The sequence below is a fragment of the Phascolarctos cinereus genome, unplaced genomic scaffold, assembly GCF_003287225.1.
Source record: "Phascolarctos cinereus isolate Bilbo 61053 unplaced genomic scaffold, phaCin_HiC Scaffold_2;HRSCAF=192, whole genome shotgun sequence".
Classification (NCBI taxonomy): Eukaryota; Metazoa; Chordata; class Mammalia; order Diprotodontia; family Phascolarctidae; genus Phascolarctos; species Phascolarctos cinereus.
In genome coordinates this window covers 92,288,426-92,316,190 of record NW_027555625.1, presented here as the reverse complement: position 1 = coordinate 92,316,190, position 27,765 = coordinate 92,288,426, and the positions used below count along the sequence as shown (strand labels likewise).

General features: G+C 41.5%; 1 protein-coding gene across 1 annotated transcript in view; it reads right to left on the bottom strand.

The window, feature by feature from the left end:
* Positions 1 to 27,765, bottom strand: part of PRKCE (protein kinase C epsilon) — a 665,998-nt gene that overhangs the window by 105,809 nt on the left and 532,424 nt on the right. Inside the window, exon 11 of the mRNA XM_021001278.2 lies at positions 20,354 to 20,508. Coding sequence (XP_020856937.1) covers positions 20,354 to 20,508 — 155 coding nt within the window. The remainder of the gene's footprint in view (positions 1 to 20,353; positions 20,509 to 27,765) is intronic.

The window sequence follows — 27,765 nt, the reverse complement described above, 5'->3', positions numbered from 1 at the left end:
AATCTTTTGTTTTTACATAATTTATATTTTCCTCTGTATCTCTTTCCCTCTCTCCCAGAGAGCCATCCCTTTAAGAAATAAAAAAGAGGAAAAAATCATAAAAACTGATAAAAATAGAAAAAATCCATTACATACAATGCTCTATACCTCTGTAAAGGGTCAAGAGAGGCATCTTCTCCTATCTTTTCTTTGGGACCTCATTTGGTCATTATAATTCTGCAATATCCAGTTTCAATTGTTTTGTGGCTGTTCTTTGCATTTACATTATTGTAATTTCCTGGCTCCACTTGTTCACTTTTCATTAAATCATATAAGTCTTTCCCATGTTTCTGCCATATTCATCGTATTACCCATTTCTTAAAGCCCAGGAACATTCTATTACATTCATATATTACAACCTGTTGAGCTGTTCACCAATCAAGGTAGAACCCTACCTCATTCATGAGAACAATGTATATATCATCCACAACACTGAAAAGGAAAACTTTGAAAGAACTCTGATCAATGCAATGGCCAGTCATGACTGCAGAAGGCAGATGATGAAGTTTGTCCTTTATCTTGGTAGAAGGGTGATACACTGTAGGTGCAGAATAAGTCATAAATTATCAGACATGACCAAAAACAGAACAAATTTGTTTTGCTTAATTATACTTATGAAGCCTGTTTTCTGTTGAGAGGCAGAGAGAGAGAGAAAGAGGGAGAGACAGAGAGAGACAGAGAGACAGAGAATGCAGGAGTTTCAACAGCGGCTTATGGGTAAGTTAGGTCTACTTGTCCAATGCTTCCCTTTTGTCTGTTTCCACAGTGTGGAACACTCTTGTATAGCAAACACTTGTTCAGAACATAATAAAAATCATCTTGTTTTTATAAATTTGTGGACAAAATCTATCATAAAAGTATAAACAGCAAATAAATAAAATTTAAAAGTAAATAAAGACTGGGAGGAAGTAGAGAAATGGGACAAATTCACCTGGTCCCAGTACAGCAGCAATTTAGGTCCAGGAAGGTCATTCCTTAAGTGGGGCAGTAAGCCAAACAAGGCTCCCCCAGCTCATGATTATATTTAATTGGGAGGAGCAGTGCCTTTCCCTTGCAGTTGGCTGCTGGCAGTGGTCCACGTCTGCATTTCCCAGGGCCCCTGTCCTCTCTATGGGGCTCAACAGTTCCAGGTTTCCCTTTTCCTGTGTAACATCCACCTCTCCTGATCCTTCAGTCCCTTCTTCCAGCTGAGAAAAATGGCATTTCCCATCCGTCTCTTTGCCAAAAGGGACTATATTCATTTATTGCAAGTAAGCACTTTGACTGGGAAGAGGGGCTTGTACAAGGAAATGGAGGGGTAATGACAGGGATATAACAGAAGAAGAAAAGAAAGAAAAAATGTCAATTAAAAAAACACACACAGAAGAGAGAAAGGAAATTCAGAAAGGCAAACCGATAAAAACGGCAGTGGACACTACCATACTAGATTTGGTGTAAACTTAAAAATGTACAAGCTGTTCATGGCAGGGTCACAGTCTTTCTGATTTTCTTTGTGTATGGAAATGTTTGTGGTTTGTTTTTTTTTAATGACTGTAAAATAATGTATATTTTTAAAAAGAACATTTGAGGAAGAGCTAGAGGAATCCCGGAATGCTTCATGGAGGAAGTGGCAGTTGAGCTAAGCCTTGAAGAAAGAGGATTCTGAAAGGCAAACCACAATATCGGGCTCCCAAAGACATAACCCCTGCTGCTCTCCCTCCCTCCTTACTTGAGTACTAAAATGAAATATCTTGTTGTTAAATCGATTCAGTCATGTCTGACTCTTTGTGACCCCATTTGGGGTTTTCTTGGCAAAGATACTGAAGTGGTTTGCCATTTCCTTCTCATTTTACCAAAGAGGAAATGGAAGCAAATTGGGTTAAGTGACTTGTCCAGGGTCACACAGCTACTAAGTATCTAAGACAGAATTTGAACTCGGGTCCTCCTGAGTCCAGAGCTGGCTCTCTATCCACTACACACACTTGCTAGTCTTATATTTATTTATCTGTTTAAATGTTGTACTGCCCCAGGATACCATATGTTCCCTGAGGAAGGATTATCTTTGGTTTTGTCTTTGTACTTCAGGTGCCAAATGCAGTGGTCTGCACACAGGAGGCATTTAATGAATATCTGTGAATGAATGAATGAATAACACTGCTAAATAATCCTAGCTTCTCTATAACCTCAGTGTGGGATGAGTAGGCATGATACTTGCCAAACTTCAAGGCCAGGTTTTTTTCCTCCTGGTCTGAAAGAAAAAGAGAAAACGTCCTGTGGTAGGGGGTAGAGAGAAAGCCTTGAAGCCAGGAAGACCACCTTGGTTCAATTCCTACCTCAGGTTGTGTGATGCTAGGCAAATCACTTCACCTCCTCATGACCTCTTAGACTACGGCCTACACCAGTAACATCACAGCCCCTTAAAAGAAAAACAGACCAAGATTCACAAGCTAACAGTCTGAAGACCATGTGACATGACTGGGTACAGACCTCATAAAGGAAAGGGGGGGACAGGGAGGGCCTTTTCTAAATGGCTAGAAATCTGAAGAGACTCTTTGCTGAGGATCTCAGATCCAGGCAAGATTACGATTTCTCAGCTAAGAAACCTGGAATCTTTTTCTCCTTAGCTCTTAGACAAAGTTCCTGTCTAGAAGTCATTCCGAACCCAATGTGGGGGTGGGGAGAACCTCTTTTTTGGAAGACTGGTCAGAAAACAGAAGCTGTGAATTTACCAGTGAAGGCAGACTTACCCTTGAGCTGAACTATTTCTCCCACAAAGTTCTGGATGAAGGCGATGTCAAAGAAGATCAGCCTATCCAAACACACCCTCTGAGTCCCCCAGGGTACCCTCTGATACAGGGAGGGGGAAAATGACTGCATCTAGCTCCAAGCAGTCTCTAAGTATAGCTCCCTATCTTGCTTCCATCTAAAAGACTGATTTATAATCCAGGCTCAAATAAGAAACTCATGAGCTTTGAAGAACATTTGGATGCACACACATATATATATAGCTGCTTCCAAATGCCACTCTTAAATACATTTTGGGATGGCTTTTATTTTTCTCATAATTCAGTCTCTTCATGACTTGCTAGGCTCTGAGACTTAAAGACAGATCACCAGATTGTGTGATATAAACTAGATGACAATGAGCTTCATAAATGTTGTGCTGCAAGTGTTTCTTCCTATGGAACATGGGGGAGAACAAGGTCTTCCGGAGTGGGGCTTTGAGGTCATTGGACTCACATACAGGGAATCACCTAAACCATCCCACCTTCTGCAAAAGAAGAAAATGAAGGCCACAAAAGAAGAAAATGAAGGCCACAAGGAAGTGACTTGGCCAAGATTCAAATCCAGGCCTTCCAACTCTTGCTACTGAGCCATACTGCCTCTGTTTGACACAGCGCTTCACATGCCCAATCCTGTCTATATGTCTGTCATTTGCTCAGTATAGTTGAAATAGCCCATGTTGTAATCTTATAGGGGTGGAGACTTGGGCGAACTGATGGGAAACCAGATAGGAAGTCCTTTATTTGGATGAGGGCAAGTCAAATGCTCAGGCTGTTGTGAACAGAGGGGAACTCCATTACCTCAACTGAAGACTGGGGTGATCATATTTACCAGGGAGGCAGGAGGAAACAGTGTGCTGTGGGAAAAAGCAATGGACTTAAAGTCAGGACACCTGAATTCAAATTTGGGTCTTGAGTCTGATGAGCTGTGCAGACACGAGTAAGTCACTTAACCATCTTATGACTCAGTTTCCCCACTGGTAAAGTGAAACCAAGAATACTTGCACTACAGGGTGTGAGGAAAAGACTTAGTAAACCTTAGAGTCCTATATAAATGGGAGCAGTTATTATTATTATTATTATTATTATTATTATTATTATTATTATTATTATTATTATTATTATGCCTGCAGTGCAAGTACTAGAATAATTTAGAACACATAGTCTGGGAAACTGATTTAGTAGAAGTCACAGGGATTCAACAAAGTAATGGGAGTCCAAGCTAACATACTGAGTTTAGAGACTGTTTGTTGTACCTGAAGCAGCTGACACTTTCTGAGATAAATAGTGTGATCTGGGGGTTGGCTTTTCATTTTTGCTGTTTCAAAACTCATCAGTAGCAATGCAAAGCTATGCCTGTATAGCTCAATGTCTACATAGTCAAAATAAAAGGAAAAACTGAGCAGTTCTCCAGGGAACTGCATCAGTGTGGCCCTCCTTCCACTGGCTGGCCTAGCCCTTGGTAGCCAGGTCCTAGCTGAAGTGTCCAGGACCTCAGACAATTATTGCTGCTCCCCTCTTCCTGGGAAAGGGTCAATAGGGCTGATGACCTCCAGCAAGTCACTGATCTGGGGCTCAGGTTCTATGTCTTCAGAGTAAGAGGGCTAGACTAGATGCTCTTGAAGGTCCCTTTAAATTCTAAATTTTAAATTCCAAGGGGCATCTCTAGGGTGCCATCTAGCTTCCACCCTTTATGCCTCCTTTCCCTAGGGGAAGCTACACCTGAATCCAGATGATTCAGACTATAAACCTCTCTCTTCTCTGCCTTGCTTCCTCATACCTCAACTCCTTTTAAATACATAATACTCTAATTTACCATGTCCTTCACCACAATCTAAAAAAATTTTTTTAAACTACACCCAAGCTAATCTGGTATTCTAAACCATGGAAAACAGGGCCTCCTGGGATAAAGAGCATAAAGGTCCTAGGGTACCCAGAAATGGCCTGTACCTCCAGAGGTCTGAATCACAGCTTGCCATTCTAGCTGGAGAATTCCCCAACCTCTCCTGGGAATACTACTCTTGTAACTCACGAATTGATGAGTGACTCAGGAAATTGATGAATAACACCTCATGACTATGGGAAAGAAAGATAGAAATGGCTCTTCCCCCATACAATAGGGGACCAACTGTGGGTAGAAGGCTCACTTAAAACTACATGATACAAAGAACCATGGGATTGCCCTGCAAAAAGTTTCCAGAAATATACTTCTATTTAATCAACCAGTTAACCAACCATATTAGAAAACACTCCTTTGGTCCCTATTTTAGGATCTGTCCAAACATGAAAAGTGTGGATAGGTTGGGAGAGGGAGGAGTTGGGAGGGAAAGAAAGTGATTCATTCCCATTCCCATTCTCTGATTCAAGAAGCTGTAATATGGAATAAACAGAGTCAAAATCAGGAATGAAATTTTTAAAAATATATAAAATGGCAGCAGCTGTAACAACAATGCATCCATGCATTGCAAAACTCTTTAAGTTTAAAAAATACTAAGGATGAAGCATAATTATTCATGGCTTCACTGAATCACAGAGCTGGAAAGGAACTCAGACATTCCCAGAATATAAAAGCTAAAAGAAATGTTACAGATTACCTTGCCCACACTCTCATTTCATAGAGGAGGAAACAGAGGGTTAAGTGACTTGGCCAAAAGCTAATTGGTGGCAAAGCTAGGACTTAAACTAGGTGCTGTGGTTCTTAATCCAGAGCTCCACAAATTAGGATAGAAGATATAAGTAGGATAAGATATGTGACCCAAGCAGAGGACCCTGGAAACAAATTTCTACATTTGGTGCCTCAGGAATAGGAACACAGGGTAGCCATATCTACCGATAGATAGATAGATAGATAGATAGATAGATAGATAGATAGATAGATAGATAGATAGATACCTATATATATACACATACATACACACATATATACATATGCATACATACATACATGTGTATATGTATGTGTGTATATACATATAGACACACACACCCCCATATACCATATCTACATAGCAGTAATCAAGGAGCCCCCAACTTCAAGCATTCCCGTTAAACATTCCATAGCTCCTATTACTATACTCTACTCTCTATATGATTCAATTACATTCACCACTCATTCTCCAAGGCCAATTTACTTCCAAGAGTATGTAAAGTTCCCTTTATGTTTTCCTAAATGGCAAAAGTTACACTTACTGAGAGCCTACTGTGTGTGTATACATACATATAATATACATATATATACACACACACACATATAAACACACACATATATATATACACACATATATATACACACACATATATATGTATACACACACACACACACATACACGTCTATAACAGACACAAAAGAAATAGAACACAGTTCCTGTCTTCAGGGAGCTTTAGGCTAGATGGGAGACAAACCTAAACCATTAGATACAATTAGTGCATCTGGGAGTGTTATAGTCATCAGCACATGTTCTCCTCTAGTAGAATGAAACCTAAAGAGGATGAAAGAATAGGGCTGCTAGGAACTGTGACCCACTCTGTATGCTTTGAGGAGACCAGCATTATTGCATATGTATTGTGTGTAACACTATGGTGGACCTCTGGCACAAGGCAGAGGCTCAAATGACACCCCAAATACAGAAGCTACTTGGAGATTAGTGGCATTGTTATATGTTGGGACAATTGTACACCATATATATATATATATATATATATATATATATATATATATATATACACACACACACACACACACACACACACACACACACACATATATATATACACACACACACACACACACACATATATGTGTGTGTATATATATATATTATATATATATATATATATACACACGTACATACATATATATCGGTATTGTTATATGTTGGGAGGATTGTACGCTATAAATATATATATATATGTATATGTATATGTATATGTATATGTATATGTATATGTATATGTATATGTATATGTATATGTATATGTATATGTATATGTATATGTATATGTATATGTATATTGTGTGTGTGTGTCTATATATGTATATATCCCACATAAGCTCTGAGGATTTTCCCCCCATTGTCATTCACAGGTGAGTGGAGCAAGGCTCTATCTCCTTCTCATGGTTCCATGGTTCCTGCAGGCATTGGTGATGATTCTCTAATGCCCCTGGCTCAAGCCTCCACAAGCACGCTCCATGCTCACCTCCACCTCCTGATATAGCTGAGAATCATTTTAGTTGACTTTAATTAGTATTTTTTGGAAGGGGTACTTTTTAAGGAGGTACAATAAGGAATATTGGTGTGAAACTCTTCACTCCTACCCCCCAAAAAGTATGTGACTTATGCTATGACCAGTACATAGAGTTCAGGGAAAAGCAGTAGTGAGCAGATGGGGCAAAGTGGGAATAAAGCTCCTAGCTGCTAGAAGTCCTTTTGATCCCTCAGGAGTTCCCCTTAGGCATGATGCACTTTCTTTGCTGGCCCAGGGATCTGCCTCGTTGATCTATCTGCTGGTTCAATTTTTATTAACAGTTTTTATCAGTGATTTGGATGATGGCACAGGTGGTGTGTTTATCAAATTTGCAGATGATGAAGCTGGAAGATATGCTTAAATCATCAGAAAACGATCAGGATAATAAAAGATCTCAAGAGGCTAGAACATGTGACTAAGATGAAATGCATTAAAGATCAAGGAAAAGCTTGCATTACACTGGGTTCTGTAATGGTGAGATGGAAGTCGGATATAAGTCAAAAGCGTGAAACAAGTGACTTTAGGTTGCCTTAACAGAGAGGCTGTGTCCAGCCTGTAGCAGGGGCTAGTTACACAAGAATCTAGCACAGACCACTGTGCCCTAGTCAGACCACCTCTAGGGGCTTGCCACGTTCTGGGCACCACATGGTAGGAAGGCTAGTCACGAAATGGAAGGTGTTCAGAGAATGGCAACCAGGATGATGAGCAGATTAGAAGCCACATCAAGTGAGGATTCTTTAGAAGATCATACAGGTGGAGGTAAAAGGAACCTCAGAGACCACTCAGTCTCTCATTTTACAGATGAGCCCACAGAGGATTGCTCCATGTTTAGCCTATGCGGGAGAAGACAAGACGGAGTTGGGGTAGCAATCTTTGAGTATCTGAAGGGCTTTATGGAGGAAGAGGGTTTGAATTTGTTGGATCTGGCCCCAGGAACAGAACTAGAACAGAGGACGCAAATGGAAGAGAGGCGGAGTTCATCCCTAAATGGAAAGAACAATTAGAACAAAAATGGGCTACTTCAAGCAACAGCAATTTCCCTAACAGTGGTGTTCTCCACAGTACAGCCTGCATGACCACTGATTGGAGATGCTGGAGAGAGAATTCCGGTTCCGGCAGAGCTTGGACCAGGTGATTTCTGAGGTTCTTTCCAATTCTGAGCTGCTGTGCCTTATAGTCCTCATCAATATTCATCGTTTACGGCACAACAATATTGCATGATATCTCTTCATCTGCTTCCTGAGGATAGGCCCAGCCAGCCAGTGTGAGACATTCTAGACTATAGATACAAGGGATGTCAACTTCAACAATGAGCTTCTTTGCAGGGGCTGCGTGACAATAAATTTCCTCTGTAAATCATTCCCATCAGGATGCTGATCTTTCTTCACTGATAGTGTCCATCACATGTGCCCAGGAAACGCTTACTACATAAATGAACATGCACCATTTCTGAAGTGCTGGCTACCAGCTGCCTTAGATGGAAACCTCTGACTCCCAAGGTAGCATGATATAAAAATGGATTCCTGACTGCCTGGTGAAGTGTGGGACAGTGGGAAAAGGACTAGCTCTGGTGTCAAAAGACACAAGTTCAAATCCTGCCTTCGCCATTTACTACTGGTGTCATTTAGGGCAAATCATTTAATTTTCTTGGGTCTCACTTTCCTCTTGAAAAGAGATGGGTTTGCAAACCTTAAGGCATTATATAAATGCTAGCTATTGTTAATGAAAGAAGAGAAAGCTTTTACACTGGTGCATGAATTATTTGGGAAAAAGCTATAATTTTGATATGGTTGAATGTTATGACATGTCTGAATTGAAGGTATGAATTGAGGTCTTGCTGACTCCAGGTCCAACATTCCATCCATTGCACCACCTGGCTACCTAGGAACTCCATCATCATTTTCTACATAATGCCCTTCCTGCACCCTTCGATAGCCAGTTCCTTCTTTAAACACCTTGTACTGAACTACCTGGTACTTATTTATTTTTTTCTGTACTAACTTAAATGTCCACATTCCAACAGAAAGTTTATCCCACACTTGGTACATCATAGGCACTTAGAAAATGTTTGTTGCTTTCTTGTGTGATGATTTGCATATAGTAAGTGGTAAAAAGACATCAAGAAAGGATATGATCAGAAGAGGAGGTGTATTGGTTATATAATAAGAATGAAGAAAAACAGAGGAATAAACTATATGTTGCACCAATATCCATAAATTTTTAAAAGATCTAGAATTAGTTCTCTAGGAAAATTGATAGATTTTGGGGGGGGGGGTTGGATTTAGGAAAAGGCATAGCCCGGAATCATTCAAGATGACAAGATGTGTCAGTGAAGGTAGTACCCATAGCTACTGGGTCATGGATTCCCTGAAGTAAGTGAAAGATAGACTGGGGGGGGGAAACAGATTCCAGAGGCAGCGAGGTCAATCAGGGGACTGTTATAATCATTTTGACAAGGGGCAACAGGAACTCATGGTGGCTTCATGAGTGGCAATAAGGGGGATGGATATAGGAGATATCGCAGAGGTGGAATGAACAGAGTTTGGCAATTGACTGGACATGGGGGGTGAAAGAGAGGGGAAAGCCACAGACGACTCTGAGGTTTCAGGCCTGGCGACTGCAAATTTTCGTTATTTGCTCTTATCTCAATCCAATTCCATTCCAACAAACTGATCATTTCTTAATACTTTCTCGTGCCCAGTCTGCACAAGGTGATGTGGGGACAGAGAAAGAGGGGACACAGATTCTGCCCATTTCCTCTTAGACGCATGTACCGTTATTGAGATATTCAACCAAATTTAATCAGGAATTTCCCTCGATACTCCCAGCTTCCTGTTTGTTCTCAAGCTAAAATGTCACAGACAGTCCAAATCCCACTTCTGATCTGCTTGGTACTAACAGCTTCCCTCAGAGGAATGGAAACTTGGCTCTCATCCTGGCCAGTCAGCTCCCTCTTCCTCTCTTCTCCTCTCCCCCTCCTTGGTCATTCAAGATTAACTGCACCTCCCCCCTCCCCCAAGTATTATCAGAAAGTAAAGGTCACCTGTCTATTTACACAAATGCAGCATTATACAAATCAGTGTTGGACAAGGAAGGCCATGCACTGAACAAACCCAAAGTTATAGAGATGCCAAGCTTGTCTTTTCCCAGAGTCAGCCTGGCATCTTTCGTGAAACTCTGGAGTGACAGGACCAGCACTAATTATGACCCTCTGAGGTCCATTCTATCTCTTAGTCTATGATTTGATGACTTTTGGCTGCCTTAGTTTTCTAGTTTTCTTTAAAAAATTGAGCACCAAAAGCTATAGAATAAGTGGTCACCTACTGGCATAATTTCATGGGCCCTAAGGAAGCTCTCATTATCTCCTCCAGCCCCTCACCCCAAATTTCCTCTCTTTACCCACACATTCTGACTAATGACTGAAATTCCCTCATCAGGAGACAAAATCCATTCTACAAGGAGACATTATCCCAGCTACCCCAGGGACAGGAAACACATTGAGTTTAATTTGCACTAACTCAACTATGTCTAGCCTGCCCCAGAGCAGACCAAATGAGACCATGCTCCGTATTTCACCCAGCCACCCACCCAGCATCTTCTTGCCATTTGCTGTGTATCTCCAGACTTCTAGAGACAATGCTCTGGGGGACTTAATTAATTCTGCTTTAGAATCTCAGTCTGGGGTCCCTGCTGTACTGACTGGTATGTCAGGGAGAACAAACTCACATACCTTACCATATCTAGCTGGCCTCAGATCATTCTTCATAGCCCATGCAGCCAGACATGCTGGCCATCTTCTTGTTTTCTGCTCTGTCTTCTCCCTCTCTTGACTCTGAGAATTCTAATCAAATCAATAGTGCCACTGCTTTTGGAAAGAAAGTGTTCATAAACCTCCTTATGGCCCCATCTGTCACCTCTACGATTCTCCTGGCCCAAACTCCCCTCCTGGACTACTCGCCTGTGTATGTACCTTCCCCTATTGGAATGTAAGTTCTTTGGGGTCAGGGACTGTCTCCTTTTTGTATTTATATTGCAAGTATTTACTGGCTATTACCTGGCACATAGGAAGCATTTAATAAATGTTTTGCATTCATTCATTCATTCACTCACTAAGGTATCAGTGACTATTTTAGTATCTTTTCTGGGAACAATTTATGTTGGGCAAGAAGAGAAAGCAGAAAGGGAGGAGGTATCTCAAGAGAGGTTGGGAAAGGCTAAAAAGCGCAGTAAGGAGACGCTTCACAATATTCCTCTGTATGACTTAGTCTCCGTGTACAGGTTCTAATCACATGCTTTTATATGCACTTCAGCACTTGGAGTATGAGCCCCTGCCTTCAGATTTCTTCTGCCTTTGGACCATCGGGTCATGGGTAGGTGACAGCCCTTCACTAAATGCGTACTCAACTCAGGATCATATCTGACTCATCCTCTCCTTCCTAAACAGAAGTGCTACCATTGTCACTTATTAATTTCTGCATTTCACATTCCCAAAATCTTTCTTCATGCTCCAAATGATGGATGGATATTGCCAGATGAAAAAGATAGGTAGATGATAGATAATAGATTGATAAATGATAGACAGATCACATAGATGGACGATAGATAAATGATGATGACAGACACAGATTTTAGATAGAATTTATTAAGTACTTACTATGTGCTATGTGCCAGACCCTGGCCTATATGCTGGGAATACAGACACAAGCAAGACTGTAACAGCCTTGAAAGAGCTTACATTCTAATGGGGGAAGACAATAAATAAAGAGGTGATAGAAAAGAAAGAAGGGAGGATACCACCACTGGGAGCAGGAGAGAGTGAGAAGACTTCAGGAAGTTGTGTGGATGCCTGAGTCCTAGCAAGATAGTGCAAAAATCTCACCAGAGGTGGGGAAGCTGGGAGTTTAGTCTGAATTTTCAAGGTGAGTAGAGGTGGTGAGAGGTAGGGCTATGGCATAGAGACTGTGGGGAATGGAATAAATGCCTAGACCCAGAAAGATAAGGCAAAAACCTCACCTATTAGAGCTAGGGAAGTTGAGATAACATGTATAAAAGAGAATGACAGAATTTTTCTGGATGGATGGATGCTTAGAACTGGAATTCCACACTCCCCTTTATCTAGTACCCAGAATCAAGTCACATTCTTTAAAGTCCATTTCAAAGACTGCTTGCTTAATGTACGGAATAAATTGATAGTTGATAGACAGTGAGCGGGCCAGGATTCTGCCCTTTGACCACGACTAAGTCCTGCTCAATACAGGTAAGGTTCAGAGCTGCTTTACTGTGCCTTCTAGGGTCTTCTGTTCTTTCCTCCAATGGCATACGTGGTTAAGGTCTTCTTTCCATGGTAAGGACCAAGACTTGAAGAGGAGAAAAGCACTCCAAGAGGCCTTTGATATCAACCCACTGCCTGTGAGGAAAAATCATTATGGGAATACCCTACCTTGTGCTTTCCTCCACTAAGGAACTTGGAGAGGAGGGCAGCTTTGGTGTGATGGAAACGGCCCTGAATTTGCAGCCAGAAGACCTGGGCTTGAATGTTGACGCTGCCACTCATTAGCTGTATGACTTTGGGCAAACTGATGAACCTTTCTGTTGTCTAAGGCAGGATCCTGAAGGACTGGCCAGGCAGACTTTCTGGAACTTCCTAGACTTTAGGCTAAGGAGAATAGACTTGGAAAGACTCCCCATTTGAGGTGGTCTAAAAGCCATATGGCATGGGACAGAGAAAAGGCTGACAAGGGAAAGAACTTGTTTGTTCTTTAGTCACCTCTGGAAACCTATTTCTCCAGCAAAACAAGACAAAATCCACTGCACACAAACCAAGAATCTGTAAGCAGCTAAAGGGCTGCTCCAAATTGATAAGGGAAAAAGGGAACGCTAGAGCTTGGAGGGACTTTTGAAGATTGTCTAGTCTGGCCTACTTCCTCTTAAAAAAGGAGAAAATCAATTCCCCCCAAACTAAAGCATCACCTTAGTCAAGGTCACCCTGGTAATTGGTATTGGAGTCAGGATTTGAATCCAGGTCTTCTGGCTTTCTTTCCCTGCCCCATGCTTGGGAGAAAACTCTGCATCGACTCTTTTAGCTAACACACATCTCTTCCTTCTCTGACCTCCTTCAGCATTTACTGCCTCTTTCACACGGTAGTAATTTTTCCACAGTTAATAGTATAAGGTCAGGTATTACCCTTCCACTTCAGGTGTCCTAACTTGTCTCCCAAAGCAGGTATGGTTCAGACTGCCTTCTCTCCCTGGTATGGGGCTGGGCTAGATTGGGCAATCGGTAAATTATTTCGTTTCAATTATCCTCTCTATACTGATGACTCCCCACCCTAATCTAGAATAATTTCTTTCATAAATTCTAGGTCAACATCACCAGCTCACTCTTCTATATCTCCAGCTGGATGTCCTACGGGCTTTCAAGCTCAACATACCCCAAACAGAACTTATTATCTTCTCTCCTAAACCTACTTCTCCTCTAGACTTCCCCATTTCGGTTGAGACCAACATTCCCGTCCCTCAAGTTCATAACTCTAACGTCTTCCTTGACTCTTTGCTATTATGAGTCCCTATCGATTGTATTGATTCTCCTTGCACACCTCTCTCAAATCTCCCCCTTTTCCTCCACCCACCACCTTAGGTGACAAGGGGCTTTCATCACCTCTTGCCTGCACAATAGCAACAATTAGTCATCAGCTCTTGCCTGAACAGTTGCAACAGTTAATCCAGCAATGTGCATTTATCACGTGTCAGGAATTGTAATATGTATTGGGAATATAAGGGGAAATTAAAAAAAAAGTCTCTGCTCTCAAAGAGCTTGCTTTCAGATGGGGGAGACCAGGTAAATAATTATGGACATAAAAGATATATACATAGTATCTGGAAAGCAATCTAAGGAGTGCTAGCAGTTGGGGAGGAGGGAGGCTGCCTCCTGCAGAGGGTGGGATTGGAGTTGAATCCTAAAGGAAGCCAGGGAAGCCTGGAGGTGGAGCTGAAGGTCAGAACATTCCAGTCATGGGGCACAGCTGGCATGAAGACACAGAGATGGAAACGTGAGTGTCAGTTTTGGGGAGAGGCATGTAGGGCAGCATAGACTGGTCACTGAGTGTATGGACAGCAGTTAAGTGTACGAAGAGTGCAAAGTGGGAAGGGGCCAGGTTAGGAAGAGCTTTAAATGCCAAACAGATGCATTTGGTCCTAGAAGTAATCGGGAGCCCCTGGAACTCAATGAGCAGAGGAATGGCATTGTCACACCTAGGCTTCAGAAAAAAAAATTCTTGGAAACTGAGTGGAAGATGGATTGGAGTGGGGAGAGACCTAAGGCAAAGAGACCAATCATTAGATTGTAAGCTCCTTGAGGTCAGGGATCGCCTTTCTCTTTATTAATTGTATCCCTAGCACTTAGCAGAGTGGCTGGCATATAGTAGGTGCTTAATAAATGTAGATAAAAATAAATATAAAAATAAATTTAGAATTTTTTCACTGCTGCCACAGCCTGTCTGGTAGTTCCTGGCTGCTTTGGTGTGGACTTGTAGCTTTGGCTTATGGATCAGGAAACTGGAGCTCCTGCCTTTCTGCCAGTTGGGATTTTGGCCCCAAACAGCTGCCTGCTATGGCTGATTTAGTCCCCATCTCCCATCCATCTTCTCTCCTTTTTCCTCCTTGGTTCCTTTTTCCTTACAGAAGTTTCCATGTGGTTTTCCTCAACCCACAGGCTTCTTCGAAATGTCTCTTCCCACCAGTGTTATATCCACTACAGACTCTGCTGTAGATCACAGATCTAGAGCCCAAAGGGACCATAGAGATCATGCAGTCCAACAGATGAGGAAGTGCAATGCTCTGTCCTCAGACAAATGACAGAGCCAGGATTTGAACCCTTGTCTTGTAATTCAAAATCCAATGATCTTTCTATTACATCATGCTGCTGTCCTTTCTCCTAACCCCTCACAAAGGGGACAAGGAGAAAGAGGAAAAGCTCAGCCATTTGTCTGTTGGCTCTCTTGCTTCAATCAATCAATCAATCAACAAGCATTTATTAAGAACCTACTATGCGTCAAGCACACACTGGGAACACAAATACACTAAATGGATTAATACTTTTAAGAAGCTTATAAGAGGCTGACGAGAAGTAAATATATAAGTAAATACAGAATAACTATAAAGAAAATTAATACAAATAAATTTGAGGTTGGTGGAAGAAAGGAAGCCAGCAGATGGGAGAATCAGGAAAGACTTCACATGGAACATGTTAATAAAGTTTCTTAAAGGAGGAGAGAGATTCTATGAGGCAGAAGAGATGTGTGTCCCAGAAATATGGTGGTGAGCAGGCAAAGCATGGAGGTGGGGGATGGGATGTTGTGAGAAACAAAGAGAAGGCCAGCTTGGCTGGATTGTCAAAGAGGGGAAGATGGTGAGTGTATGACGAGGCTGCAAAGAGAAAATTACTTGCCTGCTGTATTATAAAAGACCATAGTAGAGATGCCATTTTCTGGAAACATATAGGCTAGACAGCTCTACTAAGGTTTTTATTCTGTCCCAACTCCCTCAGGAGAAATCCCTGAGTTCCTCCTCTTGGTCTCCGCTTATCCTACTCAGGAGAGGACACAGCTTTTGAAATATACATCTGTAAAGGGCTCTGAGATTTGTGTTATGTGCAGACCTATCTGGGGAGCTTTGGTGCCACCCTTTGACCCAAACTTGAGAAAGACTGGTATAGCATAGTATAGTATGAAATGGCATGCTTTGGTATGGCATGACATGGTACAATGTCACATAGTATGACATGGTGTGGTATGGTATGGTATGGTATGGTATGGTATGGTATGGTATGGTATGGTATGGCATGCCTGCCTCTACCAGAGCTACCCTGAAAACCTTCACATTTCGGTGGGCACACATACATGAACATGTATCTGTCCAGATGTCTATGTACAAGAGTGAGTGTTATGTCTACACGGGTATGAGCATCCATGTCCTTACAGTGTGGAAAGAGGACAATATGGAAGATATGGAGTTAGAAGAACAACTTGTAGGATTTGGGGCTGGTGAGGACCTTCAAGGTCACCTAGTCTATTCCCTGTAGATGAGGAAACTGAGATCGAGAGTAGAGAAGTAAGCTGCTGAAATTCACAAAGCTAGCAAGTATCAAAGCTGGGATTGAAACCCAGGTCTTCTGACTCCAAGCTCCATGCTCTTTCTGTTACTCATTTACCTTTGTGACCTTGGACAAGCTGCTTTTTTCCCCAGGCCTCAGCTTCCTCATCTGTACAGTGAAAGGTTTAGCTCTAACCCCTATGATCCCAAGGTACTGAATTTTATCTGTGCCCAATAAAGACACTTAGAGGCTTTTGCCACTATTGACAGGAAATTGAAACAACCTGCAGAGAGAGAGAGAGAGAGAGAGAGAGAGAGAGAGAGAGAGAGAGAGAGAGAGAGAGAGAGACTGAAAAAATATCTGGAAGCCAAGGGAACACAATGTGAAATGCTGGTCTTGCCAAGATTTATGCTTATTTTTTGGTATTTTCATGTCTCCTGCATTCTTCCCCATTTGCCCCTGCTCACTACATGAACCAATTGTCCCCATGACAACTTTGATGCTCAGTCCTCTTAGTTCCAAAAAGTGTCTCAAAATGGCAGCCGTTGGAAGTCTTGGGCCTTCTCTCTGAACTTTGAACTGAAATATGTATTCTGTCTCTCATGTCACTAACCCAGGGAGCCAAGAACTGTGTGTGTGTGTGTGTGTGTAGAAAAAGGAAAACCAGCCATCATTAGTGGGACAGTGAGTAAAAAGGGATCCACATAATCCCAAACCAGAACCCAGCAAATTAACAGGACAGAAAAGGGGGCAAGAAAGCTGGAGAAACATGGGAGGGAAAGGAAAAAGGAGAGGGAAAGGAGGGGGAAGAAACTGGAGGGGAGGGGAGAAGAGGAGAAAGATGAGTTACCCTAATCGAGACTGTGTTTATATATGAAACAGCACATGGGACACAGGCTGTACTGGAAACCCACCCAAGGAAAAAGGTGGGGTCACTTTGTTTATCACTTTGGGTCTCCTTTCAACTGTAAGCAACTGGCCTGAAAAGTGACCTCTTCTTTTGGTTCTCAGAGATTGGCAATTTAACTGCTAATTACTTTGTATATAAATTCCAGTAGGCAGGGTTGGATAATTAAGCTTCAGTTTTAGTCCTGAAGCTAATCCTTCAACCCCTGGCCCTGCTAGACTGTCAAACACCCCTACCAGAGGAAGGGAGGGGAGACTTAGGTAATACAACACAGTGGCTGATTTCAAACTAATCCATTTTTAGTTTTGGAATAGTCAGAGAGACATAGGCAGTGATCCACATTCACCCACTTAATCCCCCTGTCCCCTTTGTGGTTCAGGCCCTTCTGCCGGCAGCTTGGCACCCAGGCGGGCAGTAGGGAGGCTGTGGACCTGGTTAATCCACAAGGCATAGAATCCATCTCCTTATAGGCTTATAATCAAAAGCTCACATGTATAGGAGGAATGAAGGACCTGAGGGGATAGGGTTGGGGTGAGGGAACCAACATGTGTAAGGATATGTGTGTGTGTGTGTGTGTGTGTGTGTGTGTGTGTGTGTGTGTTTAAACACATCTGTTGGGGAAATTTCTCAACTGTACATGCTTTCAAGAATTTAAAATCCAGTTGATGAGACTTTTCACATACATACAAAGATAACAGAAACTACAAGGAAGCATATGCTAAGTAACAAATTAATAGAAAAGATAAATAGTACAGGAGTTGAGAGGAGAGGGCCTGACCTATAGACTGTAGCTTCATGGAGAGGAAATTTGTGTTAAACCTTGAAGGATGAGCAGATCTTGATCAGGCTCAGGGGTGAGTCATGGAGGACATTTTTGATGGGATGGGGAAACAGTATAAACAAAGAGCACAAAAGAGGAATGCATAAGGTGGAATGAGGGTCCATTGAGTAAACCAAGAGAACTCATCTAGGGGAGCAGTGGGATATAAGGTGTGGTAGGACAAAACTGTGGCAAGCCTTTAAGTTCAAACAAAGGATTTGGATCTTATTTAATAGATTATGGAGAGTCAAGGAATGTTTTTGAGCATTCAAGGTGCATGCATTGAACCTTTCAAGTGCAACTCCAGAGAAGATGTCAGTATCTCAGATTGGAATGGTGGAAAATGGTCCACATTCCTAGGATCATAGATTGAGAGTAGAAAGGGATCTCAGAGACCACCTAGTCCAAACACCTCATTTTATAGATGGGGAAACTGAGGCCCACAGAAATTCAGTAACATTCCCAAGGTTGTACAGGTCCTAAGTGGCAAGGATGGGATTTAAACTCAGATTACCTGGTTCTAAATCCAGTGCTCTTTCCATTATGCCACCTTGCCTCGAAGAGATCCCATCTGCTTACCTTTTGGTTGTTTTGATCAATGGGAACTGAGCTGAGTTTCATTGTATATTGTGTGAGATAATGTATATGACAGGCTTTGCAAAAATTCAAATACTCTAGAAATGTGAACTATTATTGTCATTATATGAATGAGCATTATAAGAATACCAACTATCATCATCATTATCATTATTATTGTTATTGTTATTAATAGAGAAAGGGACTAGCCCTGTGATTTCATTGGTGTAGGGAACTCTCAGATGAGGAAACTCCCTCCACCAATTCAGACAGGCACCTTCTGTGAAATTTATAGTTTTAAAGAATTGCCTAGAGCCTTGAGAGGCCTAAGGAGACTTGTCTGGTGTCACACAGACAGTACTTGTCAGAGGCAGAATTCTACCTGGCTTCTAGGCCTGCTCTCTATCCACTATGCTACCTTGACTCTTTAATTATTATTAATATTAGTATGTGGAAAATAATGTACAAAGGGAAAATCACCTGTAGTTCTATTTCTATTTGCTGCTATTTGCCTAGGCCCATGTCTTCACCATTCCTTCATGAGCTACACTTATCCTGATTGTTCAATTTTCCTTTCATTATTTCCCCATGGGTCTGGCATGTCTCCTAGTCTTACTCTACTCTTCTGTACCATGCCCTAGAGGATCCATCCACCCTTCAAAAACAACCTGGAAAGGTCTCCTCTGTGAAGCTTTCTTTGATTATTCCAAGCCAAAATGGTTTATCTTTTTGCTGATGTCCCCTTGAACTCATAGTCTGACCATTTATCTAGCTCTTGTCATATATTGTCTTGCATTTTTAATTGTCTTTTCATGTCCTGGGTCCTCAACTAGACAGTTGAATTCTCAACGGCAGAAATTGTGCCCCGCACACACCTCTTTGTGTCTGACAGCATAATTAGCAGGGATCCCATCCTCTCTTGTTTGCTAGTAGTTTTTCCACATCCTGTGTCCCCATAGTGCTTTGACCATACAAGGTGATTCAATCAATACTTGATTGATTGAGGCTTGGGATTTGAGTCAAACCAGATGGGACCTACGTGGACTCAACCAAGGCTGCAACTCCTTTCTCTGAGGGTTTATGGCCAACAGCAATAAATCCTTTGACTTGAATTTAAGAAAAGGAGAAAAAAGTAGGAGAGAGAAACTAACTAAATGCAACAGTTGACAGTCGCTGAAGAAAAAAATCCCTCGAGGACCTTTAATGTCCCTGTTTCTAATAATAAGTAGTTGTTCCTCCCAGAATTCCTGACCTCATAGAGCAGCCTGCGTAAATTTGCCTTCTTCCTTACTGGAAAGGGAGTGATTGTGTGTGTGTGTGTGTGTGTGTGTGTGTGTGTGTGTGTGTGTGTGTGTTTCCTTGGAAGGGAGATTCAGGGGAGCAAGAAGCCAGGCTAAATGGTCTTCAAAGAGCCTCTTCCTGTTGGGTGCCTTCAACTCATCCTCCCCTCTACATCACAAACTGAGAACCCCTTGTGACTCCTCCTTTCCCGATCCTATCTGCTGGAGACAGCTAAGACAAGCAAACTCAGGAAGTGGCAAAAGGTTGGGAAGCAGAGGAAATCTATGGCATTGAAGGGAAAAGTGAAGAGATTACGGCTGGGCTGAAAGGGGAAGGGGAAGGTCACCCCAAGGTCACTTTGGGCCAAACCCTTTCAAATACCTGGCTTGTACTTTAATACAAAACTGGCACACACATTTGGACAAGGCTCCAGGGACCATTCAAATGTTAACATTTACAATGATAAACAGCCAAAAAAAAAAACCCTTCTATGTAAGCAAATTGGAGCAAACAACTAATCTAAAGCTGGTTGCTAAGACACCAGTGGGACAGAAGCCAAAATCAGTCCAATTGTCCAGAGATTTCATTATGTTTTTACTTTTGAAAAGTCAAAGAAAGGAGAAGACGCTAACCTGTAGATGACGCCATGTTGGTGAAGGAACATGAGGGCCGATGTGACCTCTGCAGCATAGAATCGGGACCGAGGTTCGTCAAATTTGCGGGAACGTTGAATTTGAAACATCAGGTCTCCTCCATTTACATATTCCATGACGAAAAAGAGGCGATCCTGAAATTAATCAAGATAGGGACATTTAGCTAACTTCCTTTCAGATGATCAAGGGAGTCTGTTTTGCCTGTCCACTGCTCCAGGCACACCTGCATAAGGAATCTGAAAGAACAAGCTTACACCTTGGGGCTTGGGGTATAGGGAAGAAAGGGTAACCCCCAGGAAACACATAAATGAGAAAAGAGCAAAGAGAAGGAAGAACAGGGAAGCACAGGGAGAATGGGCATTGCATAGGAGCTGGGTACTATTCAGATGTGGCACACTAGAAGGACTGGTGGAGGGAAAGTCAGGACATAGGGGTTTTAGCACCGAATCTGTCATTAACAACCTAAATGACTCTAGACTTAACAAAGATGGACTTTACTGTTACCTATAAAATAGGGGAGAGAGAAATTCCTGCCATATTTGCCTTTGCAGTGTTTCTAAAGAGAGTAAATGAAATAATATATGTGTATACACCTTGATGATTATAAATTTAAGAGAGTAAATGAAATAATATATGTGTATACACCTTGATGATTATAAATTTAAGGGCACCTTCGAATATTGCTTAGACCACATCCCTAAAATGAGATCTCTTTAAAAAGAAAAAACAAGTATACATGTTATATATCTATGTATATATTTATTTAAAAAAAAAGACTTTTCACACAGAGTAAGCAAAATAGCAGACAGATTATTTTCCCTTCCCCTTTCCTGCTTCCCCTCTTTTCTCAGTACACTCTTAGAAACTGCAAAGCTCATAAATGCTATTATTCCAAGGGATTCATCATGCCTGCCTCCATTCTCCCACCTATTTTTGCTCTCTATGAAACCAAGTTCCACAGAGCTGCCTCTGAAGACTAATACTGCCAACAAATAGAAAATGGAGGCCAAGGGACAAAGTAAAGTCTCTTTAGGGAATATTCCTTCAGATCCCCTCCCATCATGTATCTCTAAGAGGTCTTCCCTAGTCCCCAGAATACAGAGAAGGGAGAAGCAGGTGATGGGTCTTGCAGTGAGATTAAGGTAAGGATGTATGCAGGTCCCTCTGAACATGTGAGTGGGAGAAATATACCTCCTTTACAGTACTCGACTATGAGTAAGGACTCAAAGGATAAGTTACTCCAGTGAGTATGCAGACCAGTTTCTGCTAGGGAGATCTTTTGCTGGATCTTCATTCATGTCACACCTACTAACTGACTTCTAGGCCCTCTTCTTTTTCTTCTTTTTTGATACTTAATTTATTTATTTTTAGTTTTCAACATTTACTTCCATAAGATTTTGAGTTTTAAATTTTCTCCCCCTCCCATTTATTCCCCACCCTCAAGACAGTGTACAATTTGATATAGGCTCTACATATACATTCATGTTAAGCATAGTCATGATAGGAAAAAATGATTAGAACTCATGGGAGGAACCACAAGAATGAAGCAATAAAACAAAACAAAGGAAAAGGAGAGCAAATAGTATGCTTCCATCTGCCTTCAGACTCCATATTTCTTTCTCTGGGTATGGATAGCAATTTCCATCATGAGTCTTTTGGAGTTGTCTTAGATTCTTGCACTGCTGAAAAGAGCCAAGTCTATCAAAGTCAGTCATCCCATAATGTGTCTGTTACTAGTGTGCAATGTTCTCCTGGTTCTGCTCATTTCACTCTGCATCAGTTCTTCTAAGTCTTTCCAGGTTTTTTTTTTTTGAAGTCTGCCTGTTCATTATTTCTTATAGCACAATAGTATTCCATTACATTCATATACCACAACTTGTTCAGCCATTGCCCAGTTGATGGGCATCCCCTCACTTTCGAATTCTTTGCCACCACAAAGAGCTGCTATAAATATTTTTGTACATGTGAGTTCTTTTCTCATTTTTATGATCTCTTTGGAATCCAGACCTAGAAGTGGTATTGCTAGGTCAAAGGGTATGCACAATTTTATAGCCCTTTGGGCATAGTTCCATGGGCCCTCTTCTCTACTATCTAGCTTGGTAGATTGATCATATTCCATTGACTCAATTATCACCTCAACACAGATGGCTCCCAGATCTATCTATCTAGCCTCTTTCCTATGACATCATCAATTACATTTTGGCCACCTCTGATCTGATGTTCTATAGTCATCTCAAACTCAACATGTCCCAAACAGAACACTTTATTATCTTGTCCCCAAACACTCCCCCTTCTTCCCAACTCTCCTATTATTATTCTTATGGAGGGCACTACCATCCTCTCAGTCACCCAGCCTTGGTGTAATCACTTTGGTGTGATCCTTGACTCTCCACACCCACTAACCCTACAAACCCAACCTATTGTTGTCATTTCTACCTTGATGTCATCTCTTGTTTATGTCCCCTTCTTACTACTTCGGCATGAATCCTTTGGCACATCTGAACGATTGCAATAATCTGATTGGTTTCCCTGCCAGTCAATAAACATTTATTAAGGACCTACTATGTGCCAGTCACTGTGCTAAGTGCTGGGGACACAAATAAGAAAAAGAAACATAACTCTTGACCTCAAGGAGCTTACAGTCTAATGGGAGAAGGCAATATACAAAAGGAAACTGTAAAAGAGGGAGTGAGTGAAGGTAGGGAGAGGTTGGGGAAGAAAAAAGGACTCAGTAGGGAATGGTACAGTCCAGCCCAAGGAGTATAATTGGTAGAAAATGAAGAACTGCTGGCCTGGAAGCCCTGTTTAAACAGAGGCCTTGGAAAAAGTTCTTTGCTCCCCCCTCCAAGCCTCCAATCAGACAGCAGAGGAAGCTGAGGGTACTGAGGAGTCACGAGTACAAAAGGTGATGCAATCTCTGAAGGATGATGAGTTTCCTAATGATAGGCTTTCCAGGGAGCATGTTCATGGTGTAGGCCAATCCAAGGAATGCAGCTGATGGGAAATGTCTCAAATTTCTTCCCATTTCAATCTTTTTCCACTCATCTGCCAAAGTGGTTTTCCTAAAGCTCAAGACTGACCATAGCACCCTCCCTCTCTAGCACTCAATAAACTCTAGCAGCTCCCTATTAGTCCCTGGAGCAAACAAAATCTTCTGTTCAGCAGAATCTGGCTCTTCCCTACCTTCCCAGTCTTCTTACACTTTACTTTCTCCCATTGGCTGCCCCCGCTTTCTTGCTGCTCCTCACCCATAACATTCCATCGGTAGATTCTATGCCTTTTTAATGGCTGGAATGTTCTCCCTTCTCACCTCTGCCTCCACGTCTCCTAAAAGATCCAGCTCAAATCCCACCTTTGGCGGGAGGTCCTTCCTAGTGTGCTAGTGCCTTCCTTCTGAATGGACTTAACATCTACCTTGTCTATATCTTGTACATATATAATTCATATGTAGTTATTTACAGGTTATCCCCCCCCAATTAGAGTATGAGCTTCCTGAAGGAAAAGACCATTTTTGCCTTTTGTTTTTGTCTTTCTTAGCACATAGTATATAAGAAATGCTTGTTGTCTGACTGATGGAATGAGACCAGCATGGGCTAAAGTGTGCCTACGGAATTAAGAATTTTCACAAGCCAGTTCTGAGGGAAATAGGCAGCCTGTATCAAGACAAACGTTGAATTTTTCACATTTTACTCTAAGAAACCCATTTTCAAGGCTAGGCTAAGGGAGTTCTTTCATTCCTTGGGTCAGAGATTCTTAACCTTTTTTTCTATCACACATTCCTACACAAGTCTGATGAAGCCTACCGCCCTCTTCCAAGTGTAAAGATTTTGCTTTTGTTTTTAAAGATCCAAAATGGAAGGAAATGCTAAATTTCAGTTAATGAAAATAAACAAGTGGTTTTTTTCCCCCTATCCAAGTTCATATACCCTCCAAAATCTATTCATGGACCCTTTGTGGGTCCATCAACTCTAGGTAAAGAATTCCCGCTCTAGACCCTCAAGGTAGAAGGTAAAAGTTCAGCCTGCTCTGCACCAACATGTCGACTTTTCAGAGTTTGAATTTGACCACTGCACATGCGGAGTGCGCACACTGAGACGACACTCTCTCATTCTCTGTGCTGGCTCTCAGGGTTTCATTTCATTTTTGCTTTCAGTCTTGACATTATTTAGTGACTATTTTTATCCCTGGTGGACACGACATGGGTGACATGAGATAAACTATGGCTTAATGTGGGACATTAAGGGAAGTTGCGAATTCTCACTCAAACCTCCCTATCTCAAAAAGCTTCCTTTTGCAGGTCAGATTTGGTGTCTTGGGTGGGGAAGGGGGGAAGTTGTGAGAGATGGGAGACTTCCTACCTCCTTCCCTCCCCATCACCAAATCTCCCTCTCTCCTTAAGCTTCTTTCCTTCTACATACAAGCATGTTTAATTCTCTCTAACCTGGAAAATAATCAAACATCAATTTAAACCCTCCTCTGGACTTCTTACACATTTTAGTTAAATCGCAGGCTTTCTGTTTACTAGACTTGGGTTAATTACCTCTCTGGGCTTCAGTTCACTCTGCTGTAAAATAAGAGAGTTGAACTACATAACCTTTAAGGTCCCTTCTAGCTCTCAACTATGAGCCTGTGATCCCATTTCTCTCCTTTCCTTTACTGTAGAACTTCCTAAAAGAGTATTGGCACTCAGCCTTTCCATCTCCTCAACCTCTTTTCATTCCTCCAACATTTATTTCGTGTGACCTTGGGCAGGTCACTGAACCTCCTTAGGTGGGTCTCCATTTGCTCAGCTGTAAAATGAGAGGGTTGGACCAAGATGCCCTTTGAGGTTTCTTCCAGATCTAGAGCTAAGATCCCATAGCTCCCAACCCTACTGAAAACTGACTTCCGTACCCAGTATTTCAATGAAATATCTCTGTCCAAGGTTAGTGATGATCTCTTCATTACCTCTTCTTCCCCAAACTCCTGGATGCTTTTGTAGCCTTTGACATGGTCACCTCCCTTTCTGGCTGGTCTAGCTTTTCCCTAGCTTCTAAAACACTGACCTCTCATAGTTCTCTTCCTAATAATGACTGTTTCTTCTTGGTCTTCACTAGTTTCCTCTTTCATTATTCTCTGGGCTCGTTGCTCAACTCTGGATTTCTGTGTCTACCACGCCTCCATTAGGGAACTTTTCTCCCCTTTTCCCCGGACCCCTTCTACTTGCTCTTATGTGTTATCTTCCTCCATCAGACTGTAAGCCCCTTAAGGGTTGTCATTATGCTTTTCTGTGTATTCCCAATGCTTAGCACAGGACCTGGCACTTAGTAAGAGCCTAATAAATGCTTGTTGACTGACTTGACTTCATTTTCCTCTTCCTTTTATCTATCACATATTGAGTTATAGGGTTAAAGATTTAAAACTGGAGAGACCTTAGAAGTTATCTAGGTGAACCTCCTTTGTTTCCTCACAGATGAGTAAACTAAGGCAGAGAGGGCAGAGAGACTTACACAAAATCACGCAGGTCCTACATCTCCAACTCCAACACTCTCTCTATCCCCACCCCCAAAATATGTAATGTACTGGTATCAGTTCATTGAGGAGTTATATCTTTCACAATGCCAGGGGATTCCTAGCCCAATAAAACTTTACTAAAATGTGATTTTTAAATGTAATCCATATTTGTATATATTAAGATTAAAGTGAGTAGAGCAAATGATAATAATTTTTCAGTATCACAGAGCACTGTTGCTTTAAGGATCTCAATTAAATTTCTTTTACATCTACTGAGCCATATTTCCCCCCAATAATAGTACTTAACTGTGTTATTTTTGTATTTATATTCTCATTGACTAGCATGGTTCCCCAGCACATCATAGGTGAATAAGAGCTTGCCAATTAATTGATTTGCATTTGTATAATGCTTTATAGACAGCATATTCACACACACTATCAAAGTATTATTGTTATTATTATTAACTAAAAATGGTCTCTTCCTCTTCTAAACTCTCATAATATTTTGTAGCTCTATTATAAAGTTTTCACATTCTACCTTATGTTATAGTTAGTGTCCCATCTTTCCTATTAGACTATAAATATTTGTTGAATGAATAGATACGCTCCATTAGGGAAGGGATTATTTCCTATCTTTCTTTATATCTTCCAAAATGCCTAGTACAGTACCCTGCCCATAGCAAGTGCTTAATAAATACTTCTTCAGTGGACCAATCTTCATTTTATGGATGGATAAACTGAGGCTCATACAATGACTTGCTCCAAGTGATCTAGTAAGAGGTCAAACTAATGTGAGAATCCAAGACTTCTGACTGTGAATGCATTACTTTTCCCTTACTTTATCACGTTGCCTATTATATCTTAGGTTGCATATTTTCAGGGATAGATATATAGAAAAGACAGTATGGTATATGCCATAGAAGAAGAGAGAAAAGGAAGTGTAGTTGGGTTACTGTGGTTGGATGAGGAGGAGGTGGAACTTGAGTTGGGTGTTGAGGGAATCAAGATAAGTAATCTAAGTCATTCTCTAGAGAAGAGATGGGAACTTTAGTGGGCTGAATATAATCTTTTCTAGGCTGCTGGGTGCAGCTAATTCACAATTTGCCAAAAAGTCCTCTGGTAGTTTATAAGAACAAGTGTAAATCCCAACACGAACACCCAAATGATTCATATAGACCAATGGTGTCAAACTCAAATAGAAATAGGGGCCACTAAACCACACATGAAGATTCCTGCAAGAGGCATACTGACTTAGTTTTAAAATGTCATAATGACTATGTTTTATTGTGTTTTCATTTATTTTGTTAAATATTTCCCAATTACATTTTCATTTGGCCCTGGCCACACTGTGGAGTGTTTGTGGGCTGCACGCAGTTGTGAGCCACATATTCGACACCTCTGATGTAGACCATGGAAAGGTGAGGATCATTAACTTGTCCTCCCTGTATGATACTGCCGTCCTCTGCCAGTGGTGTTATTGCAATTTCATTGCAAAATCAGTTCTAAGTATTCTACTCTAAGAACAGACTAGATTTACTTCTGGCCAGGCAGAGAGCAGCAGATGGGGCAGGATCTTAGGGAACTGTGTTTTAAAATGTATTTTTTTTAAAAGGTCAGGAATGGAGCTCCGGTGCATTCCAGCCAATTTCCACTGCTGTAAATAGCTTCATGGAAGCCTCACTGGAGTCTGTTCCAGGCCATGATCCAAAGTAGCACGGGATTAAATCAAGTGTTTCTAAGCTACAGGCTTTGCAAAAATATGAGCATATCCTGGGCTGGTTTGTTTCCTTCTGCGAAATCTTATGATCACTGAACATTTAGAGAATACCTACTGTTGAGAGCCCTGTGCTTGGTGTTGAGAATACAGCACACAAGGAGTGGTTTCAGCCCTAATGAAG